At 36.8% G+C, this 27,785-nt stretch overlaps 1 protein-coding gene across 4 annotated transcripts in view; it reads right to left on the bottom strand.

Annotated features, from left to right (window-relative positions):
• Positions 1 to 27,785, bottom strand: part of NBEA (neurobeachin) — a 768,499-nt gene that overhangs the window by 498,262 nt on the left and 242,452 nt on the right. For 3 of the 4 annotated variants that reach the window (XM_036747790.1, XM_036747792.1, XM_036747791.1), the window contains 2 exons: positions 25,170 to 25,338; positions 23,575 to 23,670 (listed from right to left, as the gene is read on the bottom strand). In XM_036747790.1, the coding sequence (XP_036603685.1) occupies positions 23,575 to 23,670; positions 25,170 to 25,338 (265 nt within the window). The remainder of the gene's footprint in view (positions 1 to 23,574; positions 23,671 to 25,169; positions 25,339 to 27,785) is intronic. The other variant, XM_036747793.1, reaches the window with a different exon arrangement.

Here is a 27,785-nt window from a genome sequence, read left to right as displayed (position 1 = left end):
TTATTCAAGAAACTTAAAGCATTCACAATTCATAACAACATAACCACTTATTACCAGGGTGGCCACATGGCTTTAAATCAAACATATCATTCAGTATATAACATAGTGTCCCAAAATATTTGTTTATACAATCAGGGGATCCCAGGCCAGGATTTTCTCTAACACAGCACATTCCCAGGCATAGCAAAGAACTCAACACACTCCACCCCTAGGTTACAATCCCCTCAATCAAAATAGAATGTCCAAGTCCTAAAAGTCTTCTTGGGGGTGTGTCCTTTTCTCCACACTGCTGTTGTAGGCTCCCACTTGGCTCTCTTAGGTGCACGAATGCTTGAATGTGCCAGAGTTGAAGTCCTAACATTGCTCCCTCAGCTTCCAAGTCCTGAGGGGCAGCTCATGGGGGAAGGGACTGTTTCATTCCAAGCTCTCCCTGTTCCTGCCTGGGTCCAGGCACAGCAGGCTCCAGGGGTTCCTGCCCCCAGCTTCTATCTCTGGCCCTCACCACCCCAACTCCTGGGCAGCTCATCTTTGCCCAGTCTCACATGGGGAGGGCCCACTCCAGTCTGAGCTCTGGGCATAGCACACTTCCAGGGCCCCCACCCCTTGGGCATAATTTGAGGCAGGGCTACTCCACTCAAGTTCTGACTCTGGCCAGAGCCTTGGCTCTGAGAAGTTCAAAAGAAACTTCTCCCCTGGCTCCTTTGTTATCTTAACTGGGAAACAACAGACAACTATCCCAGTCTTACTAAAACCTATACTTTCCTTTAGTCTTCGCAGATTCTCTCGACCGGAGGGCTGCTAGCACAGATTCACTCTTGATTTATGAGAGGTCTCCTCTCCCTCTATCAGAAGTCTCCTTCTCTCACTATCAGAGGTCTCCTCTCTGCTAAGCAAGTTCTCGCTGCTTAGCAAGTTTCTGCTATCTAGCAAGTCACTGCTGCTTCTGCTGCTGCCAGTTTCCTTAACATTCAACACACTCTCTATATATAGTAAAACTGGGCACCTTATTGGCTCAGCAGACAAAAGCACGAGAGCCCACACATCAGTAGCTAATTTGCTTAATGCCCAAAGGCATGAAAGCCCATGTGCATCAGTACCTAATTGTCTTAGTGCCCAAAGGCTTATAAAAGTCCATGTGGTTCAGATTTGTTACAGCCATGCAAAATACCTGGGAACAAGAGATTGTCATGGCCACGGATTCTGGAAAACTAAACTCCAAGAAATACTAACATACCCTCCACTGGGCTGGGTAATCTGAGGAAAAGGAGAGGAATGTAACAGGTCTAAGAAGTAGGTATGGTGCAGTGGGGAAGGTAAGAGGTAGATGGAGATGATCATTACAGTGCTTTGAAGTTTGAATATAATTTTACATGTAATTTCATTTAATCCTCACTACAACACTGTGAGGGAGGTGCTAATATTGTGCCCATTTTACAAATGAGAAAATGTAGGCTGAAAGAGATTAAGTGACTTGTCCAAGATCACAATGCCAGTTAAGTGTCTGATTCAGTAAAATTCAGGCTACTGCTATACATGTTGCCACCTAGCTGCCAATAAGAGATAGGAAGCACCAATGAAAGCCCAATGATATAAGACTGTTTTAAGTTTGTAGTGAAAATTTCAAGAATTCTTTCATCCAAATTCTACTGCTTAGAAACAAGAGAAGAGCAAGAAGATGGTGGGGTCTGATCTAAGGTGAAGGATTAGGTTAAGATCAAGGGTGGGAGCAGCTCCAGATAAAGGTGATGAAGGCTTAGAGGAAGTCATGTGGTGCAGTGCATAGCATGTTAAACTGGCGTTGGGAAGACCTAGGTTCAACCTCAGACACTTATTAATTGTGTGATCCCGAACAAGTCATTTAATCTGTCCGCCTGAGATTTCTCATCTATAAAAATGAGGAGGAAGAGAGAGAAGGAGAAGGAAGAAGTAAGAACGAAAGGAGGAGGAGAAAGAAGAGAACAAGAAGGAACAGGAGGAGGAGGAGGAGGAGGAAAACAAGAAGAAGAACGACTTAAGGTGCCATACAAACGTGAAATGAAAAAAAGTCTCCAGAATTGATGCAGTCACCATGTCCTTCCAGGTTAAGTTCTCTATAGTTGCTGTGTACTCCATTCAGAGTATGCTGATATCCAATGGTTGTGCTTTATTTTGTATGACGTATTTTGAAGCGATCACAGAAGTGCTGTCTTACTGTCTGTGGCTGTGGAAACAATCTCACAGGGTAGTGTAAATGCTGAAGAGAATCATCAGTCACATGCTATAAATTATGTGCTTTAAGCCTCTAACGTGGCCTTTTTTCCCTAAGGATGTACACACCCCAAAGGTTTTGGTCTCTGAAAATAATCAAATTGTCCTATGGCTTCCTTCACTGTCTTTTGCACAATTTAAATAAAATAAAAAGTACAGAGATTAAAATTATAGAACATTGAAACAAATGGGATTTTATTTCAGACATATTTGATGCCCATCAATTGGGGAATGAGTAGCTAAACAAGTTGTGGCATATGATTGTGATGGAATACTATTGTGCTACAAGAAATGATGAGCAGAATGCTTTCAGAAAAACCCGAACTTAAATGAAGTGAAACTCAAGTGAGCAGGACCAGGAGAACATTGAAAACAGTATCAGCAATATTGTATGATGATCAACTATGAATGACTGAGCTACTCTCAGCAATACAATGATCCAAGACAATTCCAAAGGGACTCATGATGAAAAATACTATCCACCTTCAGAGAAAGAACTGATAGAACCTAAATGCAAATCAAAGCATACTATTTTTCACTTTATTTTTTTCATGGGGGGTGGTGGTGGTGTGTGAGGTTCTGTTTTCTTTCACAACATGACTAATATGGAAATAAATTTTGCATGATTGCACATGTATAACCTACATCAAGTTATTTACTGTCTCAGAGAGGATGGTAGGAGGGAGGAAGAGAATCTGGAACTCAAAATTTAAAAAAAAAATGTTAAAAATGGCTTTTACATACAACTGGGAGAAAATAAAATACTATTTTCTGAAAAAAGACACATTTGATAGGACATATTCCCTGCCTTCCATTCAGCTAAGAAAGTCTGAAGTAAGCTAGCTAGTCTTCTTAATTTTGGAGTGGCCTCTTTGGGGGCGGTCCCCAGCCCAATTATGCAGAGGACACACAGGTCAGTGACCCAGCAGGACCACTCCCACTAATGAATGATGGAATCATGTGAACTGTATTATTGTATTATCTTCCTCTTGCCAGAACAAAGAAATGGCCCCCTCAAAGAGGCTTGTACCTTAATCATGGTTGTTGCCATCTATTCTGAGTTACACTGATGCAGCTAGTAAGGAAACCAGCACTTGCCTCAAGTCTCTTTCCATTATGCCTAGTTAAAAAGAGATTGTTTCTTGAAGATTTACTATCTAAGCTATATGTGCACTCAACTGAGCATTAGTGCATGGAAGCATTAGTCTTAGTCTTCACATATTGTATTCATGTATGAATCTAATATTGTATTGGCTTTTGTTAAGGGGATCTTTTTGGTTTAATTTTCAAAAGAGTGCTCTATTGCAGACTCACAAATTTAAATTTCCAATATTGACCACAAAATCATTTCCTACTATACTTGCAAAGAGTACTAAAGAGAACCAGGTTGTAGATTTGATCTTTGTAAGAACTAAGCTAATCTTAAAAAGACTACTTGTTTAACAAGTGGGGACTGGAATATTACAGATTCTGGTTGATTTCAGTCCTCCTGTCCCACCCCCGCCCCCTATTCCTCTCCCTACGCCTGCCATTCCAATACATCTTTCACATCTTCCTAATGAGTAAGTCTAATGATATCCTTCCTCTACATAAAAACTGTAAACTGCCCTCCACTAAGTACCAAATATTTTTAAAAATCCTTAGTCTGGCATTCAAGGTGCTTCATAATCTGGCTTAAACTTATTTTTATAGGTTTGTTTCTCACTACTCCCTTTTAAAAAAAAATAGTCTAACTGGACTACAGATTATTCCCTGATCTGATTCTGCCCTCTACAGACCAAGCAAATCTGACAGAGCAAACCAAATGCCAGTATTAAAAACAAACCACAAAACCTCTCAAAGTCCATTTGCTAATGATAAAAAATAAATAGGCACTATCTTTTTATAGGAAAAAGACTTAAAATATTTATTGAAAGATCTTCATGATTTTTAGTTCATATATAATATTCTTTATAAATGGTTGCTAATTTTATATTATGAAAAATGAGCCTCTCAAAACATATACAACTCTTTGCATTAGCAGAACAAAAAACAGGTGTTTGAAGTAAAAGTAAATCTCCCAAAACAACTGACAGAAGCACTATTCAGAATTATAGTGACTTGTGAAAAAAGGAGGTAAAGGTTAAATGAGAAAGATCTTTCTGCACCCTAAGGCTGGTTTCTTTACTCCTCTAGTTTAAATCTGCTTTAGCTTAAATCTCTTCTTTTTGCAATCTACATTCTCCTCTGAGTAGTTCAACTTTACTTGATTCTATGTCATTTTCTATTTAGCAAAGAAGTAATGCCAATCTCTTTTTACATGTATGTCTCATTATAGAAAGACAGGAACAAGAATTAAGAAGAAGGCATAGAGAAGTTATACATGGTAATTATATGAGATTCCATGCCGTCTTGGAGAGGGAGGGGGGAGGGAGGGGAGAAAATCTGGATCTCAAAATTATGTAGAACCGTGTGTTGTAAACTAAAAATAAAAAATAATTAATAAAAAAAATAGAAAAAAAAAAGAAGAAAAAAAAAAAGAAGAAGGCATTGAGGTGTTTCAATCTTCTGTGATCTGATCTGTATGGCTACTTTCTCCACTGGAGATCTGCTTAAACATCTAAAAATATACTCATTGATACACTGCATGCTAATTACTTTTTAAGGTACATCATTACAATTTACAGCAAAGATAGGGAACTTCTTTCCTAGAGCTTAATTTCTTTGGGTCCACGGTAGCAGCACCAAGGTATATGAAGCAATATAGCTTTAAATACCCTAAAGATACTCAAAACTGTCTAAAACTAAATCTTACCCTAAAATTATTTCTCTCTGCTCACTTTCTTATTTCTGTTAGTATCTTAGGTTCAAAGCCTTAGAACCACCATTGACTGTTTTTCCCTGACATTTACATCCAACAAATCAGAAATACTATGAATTTTTTATTTTGTAATTTTCTTTTCCATTCCTACTACTATTACCCTAGATTAGGCCTTTGTCACCTTATGGAAAACTGTTTCTTAATTGTTCAATCTAACTACAGATAATCCATAATGCAGACTAATCCAGAAACAACACTTGTCTTAATGACTCTTTGTCATTGCAAAGAATGTCTCTTATTCCTGTGATGTACTCTTTTCTATCTCTGCCTCTTACAAATCCCTACGTTCCTTCAAAGCTCAACTCAAGTGGTACTTCTTACATGAGGCCTTTCCTTATACCCTTAACTGTTGAGTATGTCCCCACCAAATTACCTTATACTTATTTTGTATAGACATATATGCACACCTATTATTTCCATTGATAAAACATATGGTTGCTGTCCTTCATTTTTGAAGAGGACCAAAATGACATCACTATCTTGGGGTCAAGGTACAGTCTGTGCGACTGTGGCTGATCAGACCAATATGACCTAGAAAGGCTTTACCACAGGTAGGGCTTAAACAGTCCATATGAACATTTGGAGTGGAGATGTCTAAATTTGTACATCTCCCAATTCATTTGAGCTACTGCAATTTCTATCTCCTATCTACCCTATCTGAATTGCAGAACTGCAGACAGGACATATGCTGCTTGAGAAAAGAACTGTTTCATTTTTTATTTTTGTAGACCTAACGCCAAGCACAGGGTCATTTTCATAATCAATGCTTAATGAATATTTATAGATTATTTGAATGATAGATAACTTTCCCACCCCGAAATCTTTAATGACTTCCCATTAATTGCAGGGTAAAAACCAAAATCTTCCTCCTGTATTTGAAGATCATTTATGTTCTGGTCCCAACCTCATCTCTAATATTCACCTTACAAAAAACAGTGATACAGCCAAAATGATATCTTCTACCGCCCCAAATATGTAACACAATTTCCCCATTTCCATATTACAATCAGTTTATTCACTTGGAATAATGCCCTTCTAGTCTTCCTCTTAACCTCAATAAATTCTAATCCTTTTTCAAGATCTAGGTTACATGCTTCCTCTCTAATTATTTTACATGAAAATCTTCCCTTGAAATGAGCTCTCTACTTTTACTTTGTGTAGTAATTACTATCTATATAATTTATATGGAAGCAAATGCTAGGCTGTTGTAGCATGCCATGTCATCTTAAGTTTGCTTAAGGACTTGATCTTGCAGAGATAACTTATCTAATCCTGACTGGTCACCAGGGGAAAGTGGGGTGTGGGTGGGAGAATGAGGAATTGTGTTGAAGATGATGAACCACAGAGTAAAAAGACCCATTTGATGGCCTTTAAGATAAAATGGAAGAAAAAGCACCCCCCAGCCCCATGTGTCTCTCTCTTTCCTCCTTCCACTCTCCCTTCTTTGTTATTCAAGTGTTCAGAATTTCTGTCCCCTCCTACCCAGAAACAAAATGCTACAAGCAAATGACAAGCAAGAATGTGTTTCTGCTTAACAAAGCTTGAGTCCTTGAATGCCCTCTGCTTTTTCGTTTTTCCTTCCCTGGGTATAAGTCAGGAACAATCATTAACGAAAAAAAAATGGACATTTCCAGGCCTAGCAGTTATCTCATGATTTTAAGAGTTTCTGAATATGGTACCAGTTGACCAAAGGCAGGTGATTCCCATACTAGCATAATTTCTCAAAGGAGAAGCTCCCCTACCCTTAGGAGATGCTGCAACTGAAAGCACTAAGAAAGCCAAGCTACGTCTGACCAGGAGAACTAGACCTTGGAAGTTGGTCAGTCAATACTGATCCAAGATGAAAATGAAATATCTATTTTAGCAATACCAAAAAGTTGTCCTTATCTTTAGGGAATATATGATGTTTATAGTGGGTTACTGTTTTATGTTTCATATTGTAAATGCATGCATGCTTATGAGTCTTCTATGTTTTAAGTATTTTTGGTTGTGGAAAAATAAACCTGATACAACAGGTTTTCTATAAGAAGTCATATTACCCATTTTAGGAGACCACAGATACAAATCAAACCTAAAATTTGTTTTAGAGATTTCTCTTGAGTTATTCCAGGGCAGAGAAAGTGAACCAGAGAGACAGTGAAAAGGCTGACTCTTCCTTTACCTCCCTCTTCAGGGTGGGTCCTTGTCAGTATAGAATCAGAGCACCTGTGGGAGGTGTGTCCTCTGGGCCAAAAGCTCTATGAATGTGTGGATATCATTTGATGGATAGACTTTAAGCTCTTTTAGGAAAAGGAATATTCTTAGCTTCTTTATATCTCCCACAACACCACTAGTGCTTGCACACAGTAGGCAGTCAACAATTAAATAGCTATTGACAATATGGTTAGATTCACTGACAATATTATAAAAGGCCACTAGATGGTGATGTTAATATATGAAAGTAGTCTTTCCAGAGCAGGAAGTTTCTCTGCTGGTACAGGGAAAGATAAAGAGAAGGGCAAGAGTTATATGAGGAGAAAGCAAAGGAATGGGAACACAGGAGACCCCCCAGGAAGTCACTGACTGATTGGAAGAGCCCACCACAGAATCCTGAGGGTCTTATCAAGCCGACCTCCTACAGTCGGGGAGTGTCTTCTCTGTCTCTCCCACAGCACCTATCACAGGGCTACCCAATAGATGGTTGGAAACCTTTTTTTTTTCCCATTGTCAACAATAGAAATCATAAAATCTCTAAGAAGAGGAAGGTGATTATTTAATTAGATCACATGTAAATTCAAAATATTCAAATTAGAACCCACAATATGTGTCCCTAAACCCAACTCTAATCAAAACTTCCCAATTTCTGCTTGAAGATTCTACTATCCTTCCCATCACTCAGATTTGCAAATTCAGAATCACCCTGACTCTGCTCACTTTCAAGACCCTCTATACCTCCATTTCCAATCAGTTGCCAGATCTTGTCAATTCTACCTCCATAAAAACCCTCTAATCTTCTCCTTTCATTCCACTCTCTGGGGAACCACCTTCACTGCCTTCATTGCCTCTTGCCCAGATATCACAAGAAGCCCATAAGAGGATGCTTGTTTCAAGCCTCTCCCCTCTTCAATCTATCATCAAAATTACAGCTAAAATATTCTTCTAATATAACAAGGGTATGACTTCTATGGTCAAGAATTTTCAGTGACTCCTTATTATGTTTAAGATAAAATACAAACTTCCTAGTTTGTTATGTAAAGACCTTCAGTCTGGCTCTAGCCTGACCTCTCAAGAACCACTTCACATTTATTCTCATTCACATAATCTATGTTACAGGCAATTGGACCTACTTGACCTAATGCCTAACCTAATTGCTGCATCTCCTCACATCCATCACCAAGATTCAACTTTAACAACTAGAAAAAGTAATTCCTATGGGAGATTTTTCCTGATACTCACAGTTCATAATGTTTCCCTATCTCCAAAAATTCTTTTTGAATTTCTCAAGCAATGCAAACTCTTTGAAATCAGGAAACATTTTTATACACCTAGTAGCACAATACATACATAGTAAGAACATAATAAATGTTTCCTGAATAGTAAATTAATTCAATGAGGGAGTGAAAGAAGAAAAATGAAGCAGAGATGAAAGAGGAAGATATAGAGGAAGAAATAGAAGACTTGAATAATCCATTCCTTCTAAATTTAAGGAATCTCACAACACTCCTGACAATGTCTACACTTAAATTGCAATCTGTAGTCTTATTACTCCTCCATTTCCACTTACCATTGACCCCAAACAAATAATAACATTAAAAAACAAGTTGGATTTCTGAATACATGGACTTTAAAAAAACACTGAATTTGCCTAGATTACACATTCCCAAATTTTCTGAGTTCATGGCTGTCCCCTAAGGATCAATTCTCATTCCATACTATTTCATTTGGTGATCTCAAAACCTCCTATGGCTTAAATTATCAGCTCTTTGCAAATGATTATCTGAAACTGGATGTCCAACAGGCATCACAAATTCAACATGTCCAAAACAGAACTCATTGTCTTTCTCCCTAAATCCCCCACTTCTATTTTCCTTATTATTGTTGAGGGCATCACCATGACATCCCCCTTTGTCTCTATCACCTGAGCTCCTACTTCAGAGGCATCCTCTACTCCTCAATGACACTTACGCCACATATGTAAACTTTTGTTTCTACCTTGATTAACATCTCTCCAATCACATAGCGATAACCCTAGTGTAGGTTCTCATCATCTATTACCTCCAACAGCCTGCCGGACGATATCTTTGCCACAATTCTCTGCCCATTTCGGTCCATTATCCACTCACATACCAAAGTGATCTTCCTAAAGTAAGATTTACCCCCCTACTCAATAAACTTTAGCAGTTTCCTATCACCTCCAAATTGAAGATTTTGTTTCTTACACCCATAAATTCTAAGCTTCTTCAATAGCAGTCCTCCATACATGGAATATTCTCCCTTCTCACCTTCTGGTTTTCTTGGATTCTATCAAGACTCAGCACAAATTATACCTTAAAAGGCCTTTCCTGATCCATCCTCCTGCACCCTTACTATTAGTGCCATACTTCTGAAATTACTTGTATGCTGTATACACAGTGGTTTGCATATTATCCACTAGAATGTGAGCTCCTGAATTAAGTGATTTCGCCTTTACTCCTTGTGTTTTGGCTTATATCTGCTTACTTTACTTTGGATCAGTTCATAGAAGGTTTACTATACTTTGCTGTAGTCATCATATTCATTGTTTCTTACAATGCAGTAATATTCTACTACATTCATGTACCATGATTTGTCTAGTCGTCTGTAATCAAACGACACCGACTTTGTTTACAGTAATTTGCTACTACAAAAAGGGCTATAAGGGTTATTATAAACATTTTCTTTTTTTCTATTACCTATTATTATTTTCCCAATTCATGTCAAAACAGTTTTATACATTTGTTTTTTTTTAAATTTTGAGTTCAAAATTCTCTCCTCCTTTCCACTTCTCCCTCATTGAGAAGACAAACAATATCACATAGTTTAAATATATGCATTCATGTAAAACACATTTGCATATTAGGTTGTGAAAGAAAACATACACACACAAAGAAAAATAAATTAAGAAAAAACTGTGTTTCTATCTGCACTTGACTCCATCAGTTCTTTCTCTGGAGGCAGACAGAATTTTTCATCATAATCCTTTGAAACAGTTGTGGATCATTACATTGCTGAAAATAGCTAAGTCATTCATAGTTGATCACTGCATAATATTGCTGTTGCTATGTACAACATTCTGGTTTGGCTCTTTTCACTTTTCATCAGTTCATGTAAGTCATTCCAGGTTTTTCTGAAACCGTCCCGCTCATCATTTCTTAAAATAGTATTCCATCACAACCATATACCATAACTTCTTCAACCATTCCACAACTGATGGATATCCAATAAATTATCAATTATTTCCCACCACAAAAAAAGATGCTATAAATATTTTTGTGTAAGTGAGTCCTTTTCTCATTTTAGTGATTTTTTTTAGGATGCAGACCTAGAAGATATATTGCTGGGTTTAAGACTATGCACAGTTTTATAGCCCTTGGGGCATAGCTCCAAATTGCTCTCCAAAATGGTTCGATCAGTTCAAAATTCCAACAACAGTGCACTAGTGTTCCAATTTCCCCATATGCCCTCAAACATTTATCCTTTTCCTTTTCTGTCATATTAGCCCTTAGTCCTTTGTCTGCCAGAATAGTATATTCCAAGACCTCTGCTCCTTTAACGTAAAAGTGCCTTGTGATTGTGACTCCATGATACTTGAACTGTTTCTTTCTGGTTGTTTGCAATATTTCCTCCTTGACCTGGAAGCTATGAAATTTGGCTATAATATTCCTTGGAGTGTTCATGCTGGGATCTCTTTCAGAAGGTGACTGGTAGTTACTTTTAATTTCTATTTTTCCCTCTTGGTTCTTGGATATCAGGACAGTTTTCCCTTGTACTATCTTTAAATATGTCTCGAGTCTCTTTTTAATCATGGTTTTCAGACAGTAAAACAATTCTTAAATTAGCTCTCCTGGAGCTATTTTCCAAATTAGTTTTTTTCCCAATGAGATAGTTCACATTTTCTTCTATTTTTCATTCTTTGGATTTTGTTTTTATCATTTCTTATTGTCTCATAGAATCATTAGCTTCTATATGACCAATTCTCATTTTTAAGAAATTATTTTCTTCAGTGAGCTTTTTGTACCTCATTTTCCATTTGGCCAATTCTACTTTTTAAGGAGTTCTTTTCTTCAGCAGATTTAATGCCTCTTTTACTGTTTGGACTATTCTGTTTTTTATGTGGTGTCATTTTCTTCAGTATTTTTTTTTGTGCCTCCTTTCAAGCTGTTCACTCTTTTTTCATGATTTTCCTGCATCACTTTCATTTCTTTTCCCAATTTTTCCCTTTTCCCTTGATTTTTAAAATGCTTTAACATGCTCTTCCATGACCTGAGACCAATTCATATATTTCTTTGACACTTTGGATGTAGCAGTTTTGACTTTGTTGTCTTCTTCTGAGTTTATGTTTTTGATATTCCCTGTCACCATAATGACTTTATAAGGTCAGATTCTTTTTTTGCTGTTTGCTCATTTCTCCAGCCTACTTCTTGACTTTTAACTTTACATTAAAGTTGGGCTCTGCTCCTGGGGTAAAGGGGGCACTGTTCCAAGCTTTAGGTTTTTGGTGCTGCTGTATTCAGAGCAAGTTGGGGGGGGGCGGGAGAAAGGGGGGAATCTGTAAATTTTCAGTTCTTCCACAGTGCTAAGATCTAAAGAGAAGTGTGGCCACTGCTCTTCTGGCCTATGCTCTGGTCTGTGTGAGGCCACAAGCACTCTTTTCTGCTCCCCATTCCTCTGTAGCTGCAAGTTCTATGAGCCAGTGCTCCTCCCTGCCCTGGAACTAAGACCCAGGATCATGTCCTGGATCTGCACCAGAGTCCAGCATCCAGTGGCAGTAAAAGCACCTGTAATCTCCTTTTACCAGTTTTCTGACCTCCTTATCATCTGTGGGCTCTCAGCTCCGGAAGTACCTGCTGCCAATTTGTTTGACTCCATGACCTGCTGCTGGCTTGCTGAGGTGGTGCCTGTGCTGCAATACACTCCTCTCTCAACCCAGAGTGATACACCTTTCCTGCTGCTGTCTAAGTTATCTTGGGCTAGAAAATTATTTCACCCTGTCCCTTTGTGGGTTTTGCCACTCCAGAATTCATTTTGAGACATTATTTAAAGTTGTTTGGAGGGGAATCTGGGAGAACTGAGGCTAGTCCCGGCCTTCTCTCCAACAAATTGGCTCCGACCTATTATATTTTCACACAGTTTGGACTTATGTTTCTGTCTCTGATCTCACTCTGGACATGCCAAGCAATGAGACACTCAAGTCAAAATCCATATACATTTTACAAACATTCTTAGCATAATTTCAAATTAATTTCATAGTAAGCATCCAATGGAGGCCAGTTGATTGAATGATAAGAATGGGATTGATGCAGGCAGATGGAGAAAATAATTCAGGATGTTGCAAATTGGCCAACTAAGGTAAACAAAAAGACAAAAGGATAAGGGAATGTAAGGAGAAGAATAGAGTATACATGAGATACTTTGCAAAAGGGTAAAAATAAGGAAGGGAAGAGAGTGTTGTCACTGGAGAAGGGGTAGCCTAGGAACAAAATGGGGGGGAAGATAGTGGAGATCATGAAGGATGAAGAACAGGAAGTCATAAGGTGCAGGAAAAGAAAGAATGAAAACAGATTAAAATCATATAAAGGAATTTCAGGATTCATGAACATGGAAGAATGACATGGGACTTTTGAGCTTTAGTGGTGCTAAAGTCAATTAGGTGTCTGTCCTGTTTCTGACATTAATATGGTGAGCCTGGAAAAGCAAGAGGTCTACCAGTCTGGCTAAAAAAAAAAAAAAGATGCTTTACTTATAAAATCGTGGAAATGTAAGTAAAAAATAATTCAAACAATAATTTCAGTAAATTATTATTCGTCTAAAATAAACCCATAAAATAATCAGTCTTTTTATAATTTTCTTACAAAATGCAGCAAGAAAGAAGAAAAAAACACACAAAAGACTTGGTTTGAACTTCATAGAATAGTGTACCTTCTCCCTTCAATTACTTGAAATCTCATCACCATAGTTACTGACTCAAGTTTTTGATACTCGACAAAGGTGGTGGAATGGATAGAGTGCCAGGCCTAGAGTAAGGAAGACCCATGTTTAAAGTCAATCGCAGGCACTTGCTAGCTATGGGACCCTGAGTAAGTCACTTAACCCTGTTTGCCTCAGTTGTGTCATACGTAAAATGAGCTGGAGAAGGAAATGGCAAACCACTGAAGTTATCTTTGCCAAGAAAATCCTAAATGAGGTCATGAAGAGTCAGACATGACTGAAACAACTGAACAACGAGGGGCAGAGCCAAGATGGTAGCTGGAAAGCAGGGACTTGCGTGAGCTCCCCCTACCCAGGTCCCTCCAAACACCTATAGAAAATGGCTATGAACAAATTCTAGAACTGCAGAACCCACAAAATAGCAGAGGGAAGCAGGGCTCCAGCCCAGGACAGCCTGGATGGTCACTGGGTAAGGTCTATCACATGAACTGGGAGCGGAGCCCAGCAGAGCCCAGCATGAGCTGCGCCCGGACCAACCAGAACGGAGCCAGTCAGAACAGGCCCTAGTGCACTGAATAAGTGAGCTGTGGCAGTTACCAGACTTCTCAACCCACAAACACCAAGGACAACAGAGAACGTTTGTGGGAAAAATTGCAGGGGACAGAGTGAAAGGAGTTCAAGGTTCGGCCACCACCCTGGGGCAGTAGAGGTGATGCAGCTCTGAGGCTGCTTCCAGAGATACAGCTGCAGTTGCTTCTGTCCCCAGGCCCACCTGGTGGGAGAAATTAAGTGGCAGATCAGAGTAGGAGTGCAGAGACAGCTTAAGATCTGAGTCCAGTCCGGGTTGGCGGTTCTTGGGGGAGGAGGAACACTGGTGTAGCAGAGCTTGCTGTATAGCAATAGTTCTGAAAACAACAGCGCATCCCCTCAAGCTTGAAACAAACTACTTTATACTCTACAAGCAGTCATACCCCAAAGAAAAACTCAAGGGTCAGGTAAGTTGGCTGGGAACATGGCCAGGCACCGAAAAAGAACTCAGATTCAGTCTCAGACTTCAGAATCTTTCTTTGGTGACAAAGAAGACCAAAACATACAGACAGAAGAAGTCAACAAAGTCAAAGAGCCTACATCAAAAGCCTCCAAGAAAAACAGGAACTGGCCTTGGGCCATGGAAGAGCTCAAAGAGGATTTGGAAAAGCAAATTAAAGAAGTACAGGAAAAATTGGGAAGAGAAATGAGAAGGATGCAAGAAAACCATGAAAAACAAGTCAATGACTTGCTAAAGGAGACCCAAAAAAATACTGAAAAATACACTGAAGAAAACAACACCTTAAAAAATAGACTAACTCAAATGGCAAAAGAGCTCCAAAAAGCCAATGAGGAGGAGAATGCCTTGAAAGGCAGAATTAGCCAAATGGAAAAGGAGGTCCAAAAGACCACTGAAGAAAATACTACCTTACAAATTAGACTGGAGCAAGTGGAAGCTAGTGACTTAATGAAAAATCAAGATAATATAAAACAGAACCAAAGGAATGAAAAAATGGAAGACAATGTGATATATCTCACTGGAAAAACCACTGACCTGGAAAATAGATCCAGCAGAGAGAATTTAAAAATCACTGGGGGACTACTTGAAAGCCACGATCAAAAAAAAGAGCCTAGACATCATCTTCCAAGAAATTATCAAGGAAAACTGCCCTGATATTTTAGTCAGAGGGTAATATAGAAATTGAAGGAATCCACCAATCGCCTCCTCAAATAGATCCCAAAAAGAAAACTCCTAGGAATATTGTCATCAAATTCCAGAGTTTCTAGATCAAGGAGAAAATACTGCAAGCGGCCAGAATGAAACAATTTGAGTATTGTGGAAACACAAGCAGGATAACACAGGATCTAGTAGCTTCTACATTAAGGGATCGAAGGGCTTGGAATATGATATTCCAGGGGTCAATGGAGCTAGGATTAAAACCAAGAATCACCTACCCAGAAAAACTGAGTATCATACTCCAAGGCAAAATATGGACTTTCAATAAAATAGAGAATGTTCAACCTTTCTCAGTGAAAAGACCAGAGGTGAACAGATAATTTGTCTTTCAAACACAACAATCAAGAGAACCATGAAAAGGTAATCAAAAAGGAGAAATCATAAGGGACTAACAAAAGTTGAACTGTTTTGTTAACATTCCTACATGTTAAGATGATGTGTATAATTCATGAGACCTCAGTATTAGTGTAGCTGAAGGGAATATACATATATAGAGAGACAGAGAGCACAGGGTGAGTTGAATATGAAGGGATGATATCTAAAAAAATAAAAAAATTAAGGGATGAGAGAGGAATATATTGAGAGAGGGAGAAAGTTTGAGATAGAATGGGGTAAATTATCTCACATAAGAGTGGCAAGAAAAAGAAATTCTGTAGGAAGGGAAGAGGGGGCAGGTGAGGGGGAATGAGTGAATCTTGCTCTCATCAGATTTGACCTGAGGGGGGAATAACATACACACTCAATTGGGTATCTTACCCCACAGACAAGAAGGAGAAAGGAGATAAAAAAGGGGGGATGATAGAAGGGAGGACTGATAGGGGGAGGAGGTAATCAAAAAGAAAACACTTTTGAAAAGGGACAGGGTCAAGGGAGAAAATTGAATAAAGGGGGATAGGATAGGAAGGAGCAAAACATAGTTAGTCTTTCACAACATGAGTATTGTGGAAAGGTTTTACATAATGATATGCATATGACCTATGTTGAATTGCTTGACTTCTTAGGGAGGGTGGGTGGGGAGGGAAGAGGGGAGAGAATTTGGAACTCAAAGTTTTAAAAACAGATGTTCAAAAAAAAAAAGGTTTTGCATGCAACTAGGAAATACGATATACAGGCAATGGGGTATAGAAAGCTATCTTGTCCTACAAGAAAGTAAAGGAAAAGGGGATGGGGGGAGTGGGGTGATGGAAAGAGGGCTGACTGGGAAATGGGGCAACAAGAATATATGCCATCTTGGAATGGGGGGGATGGTAGAAATGGGGAGAAAATTTGTAATTCAAACTCTTGTGAAAATCAATGCTGAAAACTAAAAAAAATTAAATTAAATTTTGAAAAGTGGCAAGAAAAAGAAAAAGCAGTTCTGTAGGAAGGGAAGAGGGAGCAGGTGAGGGGGAATGAGTAAATTTTGCTCTCATCGGATTTGACCTAAGGAGGGAATAACATACACACTCAAGTGGGTATCTTACCCCATAGGAAAGAAGGAGGAAGGAGATAAAAAAGGGGGGATGATAGAAGGGAGGGCAGATAGGGGGAGGAGGCAATCAAAAACAAACACTTTTGAAAAGGGACAGGGTCAAGGGAGAAAATTGAATAAAGGGAGATAGGATAGGAAGGAGCAAAATATAGTTAAGTCTTTCAAAACATGAGTATTGTGGAAGGGTTTCACATAATGACATGCATGAGACCTATGTTGAACTGCTTGCCTTCTTAGGAGGGTGGGTGGGGAGGGAAGAGGGGAGAGAATTTGGAACTCAAAGTTTTAAAAACAGATGTTCAAAAAAAAAAGTTTTTGTATGCAACTAGGATATAAGATACACAGGCAATGGGGCACAGAAATTTATCTTGCCCTACTAAAAAGTAAGGGAAAAGGGGAGGAGGAGTAGTATGGTGACAGAAGGGAGGGTTGACTAGGGAACAGGGTAACCAGAATATATACCAACTTGGATTGGGAGAGAGGGTAGAAATGGGGAGAAAATTTGTAATTCAAACTCTTGTGAAAATCAATGCTTAAAACTAAAAATATTAAATAAATTTTAAAAATACAACAATTGAACAATAACACTGATACTTAATACTTTCTAAACTCCTTCAGTTGCTTCTACCCTCTGATTGGAGGAATGAGAGAAGAGCAGCAAACTCTTCCCAAAACATTACCTTACAAAGGGTTCTGAATTTTCAAAATTTTCAAGGCAACTCTAAATTCTCCATTAGTAGAGTTCCACGTGGTTTCCACTGCATGGAACATCAAGCCCTATACCCAGTGGCTTCCTTTTGTGTGTTGTCTTCCCCCATTAGATTGTTTGCTTTTTGAGTGCAAACTGTCTTTCTTTTTCTTATTTGTATCCCCAGTGCTTAGCACACTGCCTGGCACATACTAGGCACTTAATGTTTACTGAATTGAATTGATATAAATTCCATCCAAAATAAGTACAAAATGTATAAAATACTTAGGAGTCTACATATACTCAGGACCCATATGAATACAACTACAAAACTTTCTGAAGAAATAAAAGATTTAAATGGTTTGAGAAATATGAATGCTCATAGTTGGGCTGTGTCCAGATAATACTTTTTTAAAAGTTACCTAAATTAATTTACAAATTTAGGATTGTACCAATGAAACTAACAAATATTTACTTTATAAGTTTAGATAAAGGAACAAAAAACATTCAACTGGGGAAACAAAAGACCGGAAATCTCAAAAGAACTAATGAAAAAAAATAGGAATGAAGGGAACTTTATAGTACAAGATCACCCATATTACAAAATAGTAATCAGCAAAATGATTTGTTATTGGTTGACAAATAGGAGGAAAAAAAATATCAGTAGACTAGATTATGTAAATGAGGCCAAGAAACAATAAAACATAGCACAGTATTTGATTAAATTCAAGATCACTAACTACATGGATAAGGACTAACTATTCATCAAAAAGTATTGGGAAAACAAAAATTGGCTGGCAGAAATTAAGTTTTAGGCATGTCATATCCCACAAAACTCTCATATCATTGAAAAAAATTTTAAGGAGATGGAAAGGAGAAATCTTTTATCACTTTGTATAGAAGAAATGACCTCGACCAAACAAGTAATAGGGAGAATTACAGGATACTAATTTTGATTACCCAAACAGAAAACCACTTCCACAAGCAAAATCAATGCAGTTACAATTATTTTTTAATAAATTGCAGAGAATTCCATGATAAAGTTCTGGTGCCCATAATATATAGAAAATGTGGTAGAAACATAGAAAACAAGAGTTGTATATCTATAGAAAAATGGGTTAAACATCATAAGCAATAAATTTTCAAATAAGGAAATGAGAATAACAAGCATATAAAAATGTTTTGATTTACTACTACTAATAAAAATGCATATTGCAACATCACTAAGGGTCCACCTCCCTTCAGCCTCATTGAAATGGTAAAGATGATAAAAGTATGAAAATGGTAATTATTAGATGGGTTACTCTACGGTAGGTACGCTTCAGTTTTGAACTATATCCCCAAACTACACAAACCCTCTGACCCATATATGACCGCTAGATATATATCCCCAAAGAAACAGAGAGGGGAAAGGAATCACACTGCAAATACAAAAATATATACAGCAGTACTCTTTTTTTTTTTAGATATCATCCCTTCATATTGAACTCACCCTGTGCCCTCTATATATACACATACATATATACATACACACACATATATATACATACACACACACATATATACATACACACACACATATATACATACACACACATATATATAATATATATATATATATAAAATATGTATATATGCATATTCCCTTCAGCTACCCTAATACTGAGATCTCATGAATCACACACATCATCTTTCCATGTACAAATGTAAACAAAACAGTTCAACTTTAGTAAGTCCCATGTGATTTCTTTTTCTTTCATGGCTCTCTCGATACTTGTTTTGAAAGTCAAGTTTTCTATTCAGCTCTGGTCTTTTCACTGAGAAAGCTTGAAAGTCCTCTATTTTATTGAAAATCCATATTTTGCCTTGGAGCATGATACTCAGTTTTGCTGGGTAGGTGATTCTTGGTTTTAATCCTAGCTCCACTGACCTCCAGAATATCGTATTCCAAGCTCTTCGATCCCTTAATGTAGAAGCTGCTAGATCTTGGGTTATTCTGATCGTGGTTCCACAATACTCAAATTGTTTCTTTCTGGCTGCTTGCAGTATTTTCTCGATCTGGGAGCTCTGGAATTTGACAACAATATTCCTAGGAGTTTTCTTTTGGGAATCTATTTGAGGAGGCGATTGGTGGATTCTTTCAATGTCTATTTTACCCTCTAATTCTAGAATATCAGGGCAGTTCTCCTTGATAGTTTCTTGAAAGATGATATCTAGGCTCTGTTTTTGATCATGGCTTTCAGGTAGTTCAATAATTTTTAAATTCTCTCTGCTGGATCTATTTTCCAGGTCAGTGGTTTTTCTAATGAGGTACTTCACATTGTCTTCCACTTTTCCATTCCTTTGGTTCTGTTTTATAATACTTGATTTCTCATCAAGTCACTAGCTTCCACTTGCTTCAATCTAATTTTTAAGGTAGTATTTTCTTCAGTGGTCTTTTGGACCTCCTTTTCCATTTGGCTAATTTTGCCTTTCAAGGCATTCTTCTCCTCATTGGCTTTTTGGAGCTCTTTTGCCATTTGAGTTAGTCTATTTTTTTAGATTTTGTTTTCTTCAGTATTTTTTTCCATATTTTTTTGGGTTTCCTTTAGCAAGTCACTGACTTGTTTTTCACAGTTTTCTCGCATCATTCTCATTTCACTTCCCAATTTTTCCTCTACCTCTCTAACTTGCTTTTCCAAATCCTTTTTGAGCTCTTCCATGGCCTGAGACCAGTTTATGTTTTTCTCGGAGGCTTTTGATGTAGGCTCTTTGACTTTGTTGACTTTTTCTGGCTGTATGTTTTGGTCTACTTTGTCACCAAAGAAAGATTCTGAAGTCTGAGACTGAATCTGAGTCCGTTTTTGCTGCCTGGCCACGTTCCCAGCCGACTTACTTGACCGTTGAGTTTTTTGTCAGGGTATGACTGCTTATAAAGATCCTTTGTTTCAAGCTTGAGGGGATGCGCTGTTGTTTTCAGAACTATTTCTATATAGCCAGCTCTGGCACACTGCACTCCTCCTTCCCCATGAACCGCCAACCAGGACCTGACTCAGATCTTAGGCAGGCTCTGCACTCCTGCTCTGATCTGCCACTTAATTCCTCCCACCAGGTGGGCCTAGGGCAGAAGCAACTGCAGCTGTAGTTCTGTAGCTGCACCATCTCTGCTGACCCCAGGGCAGTGGCTGAACCCCAAACTCCTTTCACTCCCTGCAGTTTTTCCCACTAACCTTCTCTGTTGTCTTTGGTGTTTGTGGGTTGAGAAGTCTGGCAACTGCCATAGCTCACTGATTCAGGGCACTAGGGCCTGTTCCGATCAGCTCCCAGTCTGGTTGCTCCTGCTGCTGCCCCACGCTGGGCTCTGCTCGGCTCCGCTCACAGCTTTGTGCACAATAGACCTCACCCAGTGACCATCCAGGCTGTCCTGGGCTGGAGCCCTGCTTCCCTCTGCTATTTTGTGGGTTCTGCAGTTCTAGAATTTGTTCATAGCCATTTTTTATAGGTTTTTGGAGGGACTTGGCACGGAGCTCAAGCAAGTCCCTGCTTTCAAATTGCCATTTTCCAGCAGTACTCTTAAGACAGTAATGATAGTATAGTGGCATTAGTGATGAAAAGCAAGAGAGCATGAATAAAACATTTAAAATGTAATTAAAAAATTTAGAGGGTTAAACTAACAAATAGTATAATTTTGTTACTGCCCAGGTTAAATTTCATTCTGTACTTTAAAAAAAAAAAAAAACTGGACTTAGCAGAAGGTCACAGTATCACAAACAATGCTTTTTTTGTGTTTCTTTGTATGTTGAAATGTTTGTGCTCAAAGACAATTAAGCTCACACTAAATAGAAAATTTTAAAATAAATTTATTGGAGATAAATAAAAGATACAGAAAAATCAATTGTGTAAGTGGGGATGGGAGAACGGTTAGACAACAGTTTAGGTAAGAAAAAAAAAACTTATGTTTATTGCAATCTTAATATGAATCCACAAGTATGAAGAACAATAGTGGGTTATTCAATATGAGCTTACTATCCAGGAAAAAAAAGAGTTAAGTCCTGCTACACTCTGTCATACTCAGACCATATTTTTCAAGTAGTACTTGATGTCATGTTTTATGATCAGTGACAAAAGCGATGGCATACTGAGGTGTGCATTAGGATGGTGAAAGGAATGAAGCAAGTTTTAGAGAAGAAAAGTCTATTTGAAAAAGAGAATGGTGAAGAATTAATTATTGCTTTTATGTATATATTTTACTTGGCACCAGAGGGAAGAACTAGTAGCCATGGGTAGAAGTTACAAAGAAGCAAATTTCTGCTCAATTCAAGTAGAGACTAATTAGAAGCAGAATTGTCCAAAAGTAAAGCTGACTTCAAGCAGAAGCTGGATAATCACTTATTGGGGATGTAGTGAATTTTTATTCAGGTCAAGTTGTGATAAATGTGATCTCATATTCCTTCCAGGTCTGAAATATAGTTCATTTTTCTCCTTATTTTTTTATATGTTGTTTATTATTATTGATTAGCCCAAGGTCAGAGATGAAATCGGATCCAGATTGTTTTAAGCCTTGAGACTACATCTCTGTCCACTACTCCATGTTGCTTTTTCAGGTAGCTATTTTGCTGCTTGTTGTTCAGTCATTTCTCAGTCACGTCTGACTCTTCATGACCCCATTTGGTGTTTTCTTGGCAAAGACACTGGAGTGGTTTGCCATTTCCTTTCCAAGCTCATTTTATAGATGAGGAATTTAGGTAGACAGGGTTAAGTGCCTTTCCCAGGGTCACCCAGCTAGTAAGTATCTGAGGCCTGATCTGAACTCAGAAAGAAGACAATGACTCTTCCTGATGTCAGGTGGGTACTCCATCTACTACGCAACCTAACTGCCCTTTCAGCACTATGCAACCTAACTGCCCTTTCAGGTAGCTACTATTAGCAAATAGATCAATGTTTCTAAAATTTTAAAGTAAATTTTTATATGTAAATTTTTTTCAACATAAATGTAAGATCTCATAGAAAATTTTTTTTACTTAAAAAGTTGACTTTTCATCTTAAAAAGGAAAGAAAAAATCTATTTCCAAATACAGAAAAGATTGATTTTATTGGAAGAAACTTAAAAATTTTAAAGGACAATGTCATATCCATAGCCTAAGTGACTGCTATGCTGTGAGTACGATAATTACAATATTATATGAATTTCCCTTTATTTCCTTCTATTCCCCTTTTGTGAGTCTATATTTTTCCCAGAATGTTTCTCTGACTCCTTGTATTTATTTACAAATGTATTTTTTTATTTCTGCCCAACAGAAAGAATTCAATTAAACTTTTAAGGGCTTGGGATTTGATACTGTTTTAATAAAAGATTACACATTTTAGTAATGGCACAGTGAAAAATGATAAAAAGCTGCTAAAACAAAATATTTAAACTATATAATGTGTATTAACACAGGGAAAAAATCTTATGAAATTTTAAGTTCAAATTAGTTTTAAAATTACAATATTTCAATTTAATGTATGATCTATACGAAATGATAGAATGTTTATTGTTCACATTAGACAGTCCTCATCACTAAAATGTTAAGCCAGTCTCTACAAATAATTATTGCATAAAACTTAATATTTTACACTGACTGAAAACTAAGACTACCTTTGAATTTCCAAAAGAAAATAGATAATTTAGCTGTTGACCTGATTGAGTAAAGCATTCACAGAAAAGGAACACACTCTGTTGCATCCTGGTAATGGTTAGCAAGTTACCTCTTCAAGGGAGTCAAAGGTTACTCTAACTAATGCACTGAACCAGTAAAATGACCTTATATATGAATGTAGTAGGTCGTTTTGTGAATATTCACACAGGAAAGCAAAAATATTTATTAATAAAAATAAATTTTTAGAAAAAATACATTAAAAAGACAATATCATATTTAAATATTCACATGTCAGTATTTTTCTTTCTCTAAAAATATTACCTAAAACTGTGGTAATTAGTCATTCTTCTCTGTGAAGCTCCTTCATAATAGCTTACATTGAACAATTATTAGCAAAAATTATAAAATGTTGAAGGAAGTGACATAAGATAAATCAAATGAGATAGGGCATGTAAAAGTGCTTTAATACAAGTCTTATTATACAAAGAAAAAAATTATTAGCTATAACATTCATTTTAAAATGTGTATTTCAATTTACCTCATACACATTAATATATACACATACTTTTTAATTTGTAGATGTTATTGAAAGGACCATAATGAGTACAAATGGAAAAGGTATAATCTCTTCAGACACAAATGTTACACGTCAAGAGATTAATAGATCTTCATGAAACCTCAGGTATATTTTTCTTTATAAAATATTATATCATGATTATTTTTTGAATTACAATTTGTTAAATAAGAATACCAAAATGGGTCAGGAGATATCAATATTACCTTTGTAAAATGAGTGGGCAAAGCTCTGCTCAGGAATTAACTTGGCAAGGAATCCATGGTTCAAACTTGGATGAGGGATAGATGGTATGACCACAACTGTGAAGAAAATCATGAATCAAATGTGAGCCAGCTTGTAACAGCCTGTGGCCTGGTCTCTTATGGATCCATGACAAAAGTCCTATCTCATTACAACATGCAAATATGATACCATCAACAAAGAATGCATCTCTGAAGGAAAGAAAGAAGTTATGTATTAAGAGATAGGAAACAACATCAAGAGGTGTACTTTTAGAAACATAAAGAGAATAGAAAAGACAAATATACAAGCAGATCAGAATAGGGCAGATTAATTATAAAGGGAGTTTCCCATTTCAGCATCATGAATACATTAAACATGAAATGAAATGGCTATTTCTTTATAAAATAAATGATAATCTAACACTTTTTAATTGAAAGAAATCAGAATTTTATTTAAAGTATAAGACTTAAAAGAAAATATGAGGTATGTCATGCTAATGATGACTAAAAATAAGGATGAAATATCAACATGCTATTGTAGGTAAAGTACAAATGTTAATAGCTCAAAAAAACCAAAACCCAACAACATAACACCACTCCATAAGGTGAGATGATGATTCATGAAGACACCATGCAGAGATTTGACCACTGATTTCTACTCACTTTTTAAAATCCATTTAAATGTTATATAGCTTTTTTTAAAAAAGAAAATATAAACCACAAGCCAATCCAGCATTATAAGGAATGGCCACTGAATTAGAAAACTAACATTAGAAATAATATTGATCTAAAACTCCTGACAATCAATGCAGCTGAAAGACAGCACCCCTCAGGGCTGGGATATCAACTGTCAGAAAACATTAGAATAAATCTTTAAAGTTTCCAGCATTTGTTTATAGCTTCCAAAGGGAGGAAGACAAGGCCAATAAAGGCAACCCATACTATAATATTTGATGTTAATGGACCTTTGTACTATGCAAACAGAAAACTAGAAAGAGAGTAAGACTCAGAAGGAGGAACAGTGTTTGTAGTATTAGATTTTTCAAAAAATTTTCATTGTCGGCCAAATCAATTTAAGGATATGTGTTTACATAATAATGAATTCAGACTGAATATTTGGATACACATACAGCAAGTAAATCATGTCCCCTTGCCCCACCCAAAATGTTTGTTTGTCCTGATAGGTTTACATCTTGGCTTACTCTAGATACCCGCCATAAGAACTCTGCAGGAGTTTCTCCCTCTTGTGTCATATATAAAGATTTTTATAAGAACACTTAAAATATATGAAAATGATCTACATATTCAAAAGTAGTAATGAAAATAAAAAACCTTACTAATACATAAAAATATTAAAATAAAAGCAGTGATGAGAAAATAGCAAATATCATGTAATTAGTCCCTATGTTCTTTCTTCAATTTAGGTTTGCATGAATATATTTTTATGCATGTATGTATTTATGTCCCACTGACTTCCAAAAGGATTTAAAGTAGCTAGAAACATCTATTTTATATATATTCAATATTTGAAAGATTGGATGAAATATGATGAAAAATAAAGTAAGAAAAGAAAGTACCTGTACTTGTTGGCGAATTTATTTCTTGTCTCATGTTTCTACCTGCCTGGCTTCCAGATCGTGCAGTCTCCCGCTGGGGTTCTAATATGTCACGATATTTGGAGACCATCAGAACAGAAATGAAGTAAACAACAGCCAAAGCTAAAAACTGAGCCTGTTTGCTATCATCCTATGTGAAAGGAAAAGACAGATATCAGAGTAAAAATTTACATGTTCATACAATGTGTCTAGATAAGGAAAACAAGTTTTGAAGAAAGGAAATGAGGATACACAATATGCTTTGGTGTGATTTATCACTTTAGCATGAAAAAAATAAAGATTTTTTTTGACTAAAAATATTCTCTTCAAATAAGATATGAATAGCAATTCTGCTACAAATAGCCAAATTTCCTTCTATCCTATTTGTGGCATTCTCTCATTCCTGTCTTCTCATACCATCTCCTAGTATAAATTATTTCTCTATCACACATCCATCCTCAAACATCTTGCTCTAGCCTTCACTATGCTTTCAGGGGATTCCTTAAAGTTACCCTTCTCCATGAAACCTGTGTGAAGAGAAATATAAGTGGACCAGAGATCTTATTCCAAATGTCTCACTTTACAAGTGAGGAAACTAAAAGCTGAGAGCTTAACCAACTTGTGCAAGGTTAGACAACTGGTAACTCAAAAGGAAGCTGAATCTAATAGGTCTCTTTACTGCAGTGCTGGGGCTCTTTCCATTGAACCAAATGGCTTATTTTTTAAAAAATCTAAGTTCCTAGATTCTATCAGTTTGAGTTCCCTTCTGCAATCAGAGTACTCCATCATCAAATATTTAAGTAACATGCACAACAATAATAATAATACTAACACTAATAATAATAAGTGACTTCCCCTCATACTTATTCAATTACAAGAGCGAATCATTTTATCCATCTGTGCAACAGTCCAGAGAACTTTAAGTACAAAAGAATAATGGTAGCATAGCAACTTGTCCTTGATCATTTCTGTCTAAGAGAATCAAAAAAGTTTAGAACTGACAACAACAATAAACTGTTTCTACCTAAGTCCCAGTGAAAATAAGGCAAAGAATGAAATAATAAACAATAATCCTAATAATTGACATTTATTTTGGCTTTAAACTTTGCAAAGCACATTTAAATATATTATCTCCTTTGAGCCTCACAATAACTGAAATATTATTATTTCTACATGACTTATGAGGAAATTAAGGTTCAGAGATTAAATAACTTTGGAGGTGGGTGCTTATTCTTAGCTCTGAGTTCAGCAAGACATGGTGCTCTGTGCCTAGCATAGTTCTTAAAATATATGACCATAAATCCACTAGTAATTTAGCTATGAGTATTATAATTGAAATTTTAGAAATCTCAATGTTAGGGTCTTACTGAATACAGTTAAAGAATTTGGAGACAAGTCTCTTCTTGAGCCACAAGGTTCTAGCCTTGCTCATCTCCCATTTAACATTTTTATCAACAAGTTAACAACCAACACAATGAGAGAAGAAGAGGAGGAGGAAGAGGAGATAACTGTTAAATGTTTTAAGGTTAACGAAGCACTTCACAGTACCATCTCATTCAATATTCACAACTCTATTTAAAGTTGAGGGGGATAGATCATACATTCTTTAGGGAATCAAGATTTTAAAAGATTGGCTGGAAATATATGAAACTGGTAAGATAAAACTTAGAAACATAAATGTAAAGTCTATACTTGAATTAAAAAAACTAAACAAATGCAAAATTACAGTGTTCTGGCTTAAAAAAAATGATCTTATGAAAACTTGTCATGTGAATTTCAGTTGACTTTAAATTCCAAACACTAGTGTGAAATAGCAGCCCCAAAGCAAAGGTGTTTCAGCATCTGCCCTCTCATCCATGAAGTGTTCCACATTAATTAGATGAAATGTAATAGAGTTGTGTTCAGCCTAAAGTGTCATAGTTTAAAAGGACAAACTGGAGGGAATCCAGAGGATGTAAACTACTCAGGACAACAAAGGATCCGAAAACCATATTGCAAAAGGAACAACAGGCAAACTGACATTTTTACCTGAAAAAGTCCTACTGTGAAAGGAAGGAGGAAATAAGGCAAAAGTTATAGTTGTAAAATTTCTTTTAAAATGATGATTAATAATAATAATTAGATGGCTTACCTTAACATTTTGCATAGCATTTTGTAAGTACTGTATTTATCTCAAGTGAATGGATGTCAAATGGAAGAGGAATTAAACTTATTCTCTGTAGCTTCAGAGGTAAGAATGAGGACCAACTAATAAATCTTTGAGGTAGATTTTATTGCAAATTATTTTTGTTAGGAAATTCTAATAGTAAGAGCTGTTTCAAAAATGAGATATACAATGTACCTTACAAAAGTTAGCTGATACTGATAAGATCAGGGATTGATTTCGACAGTAGGTAGAAAGTAGGGCAAGCTGACTTCTAAGAATCCCTCCTGAGTTAAGATTTCTATGATTTTAAAAAGTTAATTATCAATTAGGAGGCCACATGTAGTACAGTATTCAACTACCAGGTCAGGAAGACCTGAATTCAAATTTTACTGCCTCTCTCAGCCTCAGTATCCATACCTACAAAACAGGGAAAATAAGAGATGATACCACAA

Source organism: Trichosurus vulpecula, chromosome 2, assembly GCF_011100635.1.
Source record: "Trichosurus vulpecula isolate mTriVul1 chromosome 2, mTriVul1.pri, whole genome shotgun sequence".
In the NCBI taxonomy this organism is placed as follows: Eukaryota; Metazoa; Chordata; class Mammalia; order Diprotodontia; family Phalangeridae; genus Trichosurus; species Trichosurus vulpecula.
The sequence above is the reverse complement of the archived record's forward strand: the minus strand, read 5'-3'. Positions and strand labels throughout refer to the sequence as shown.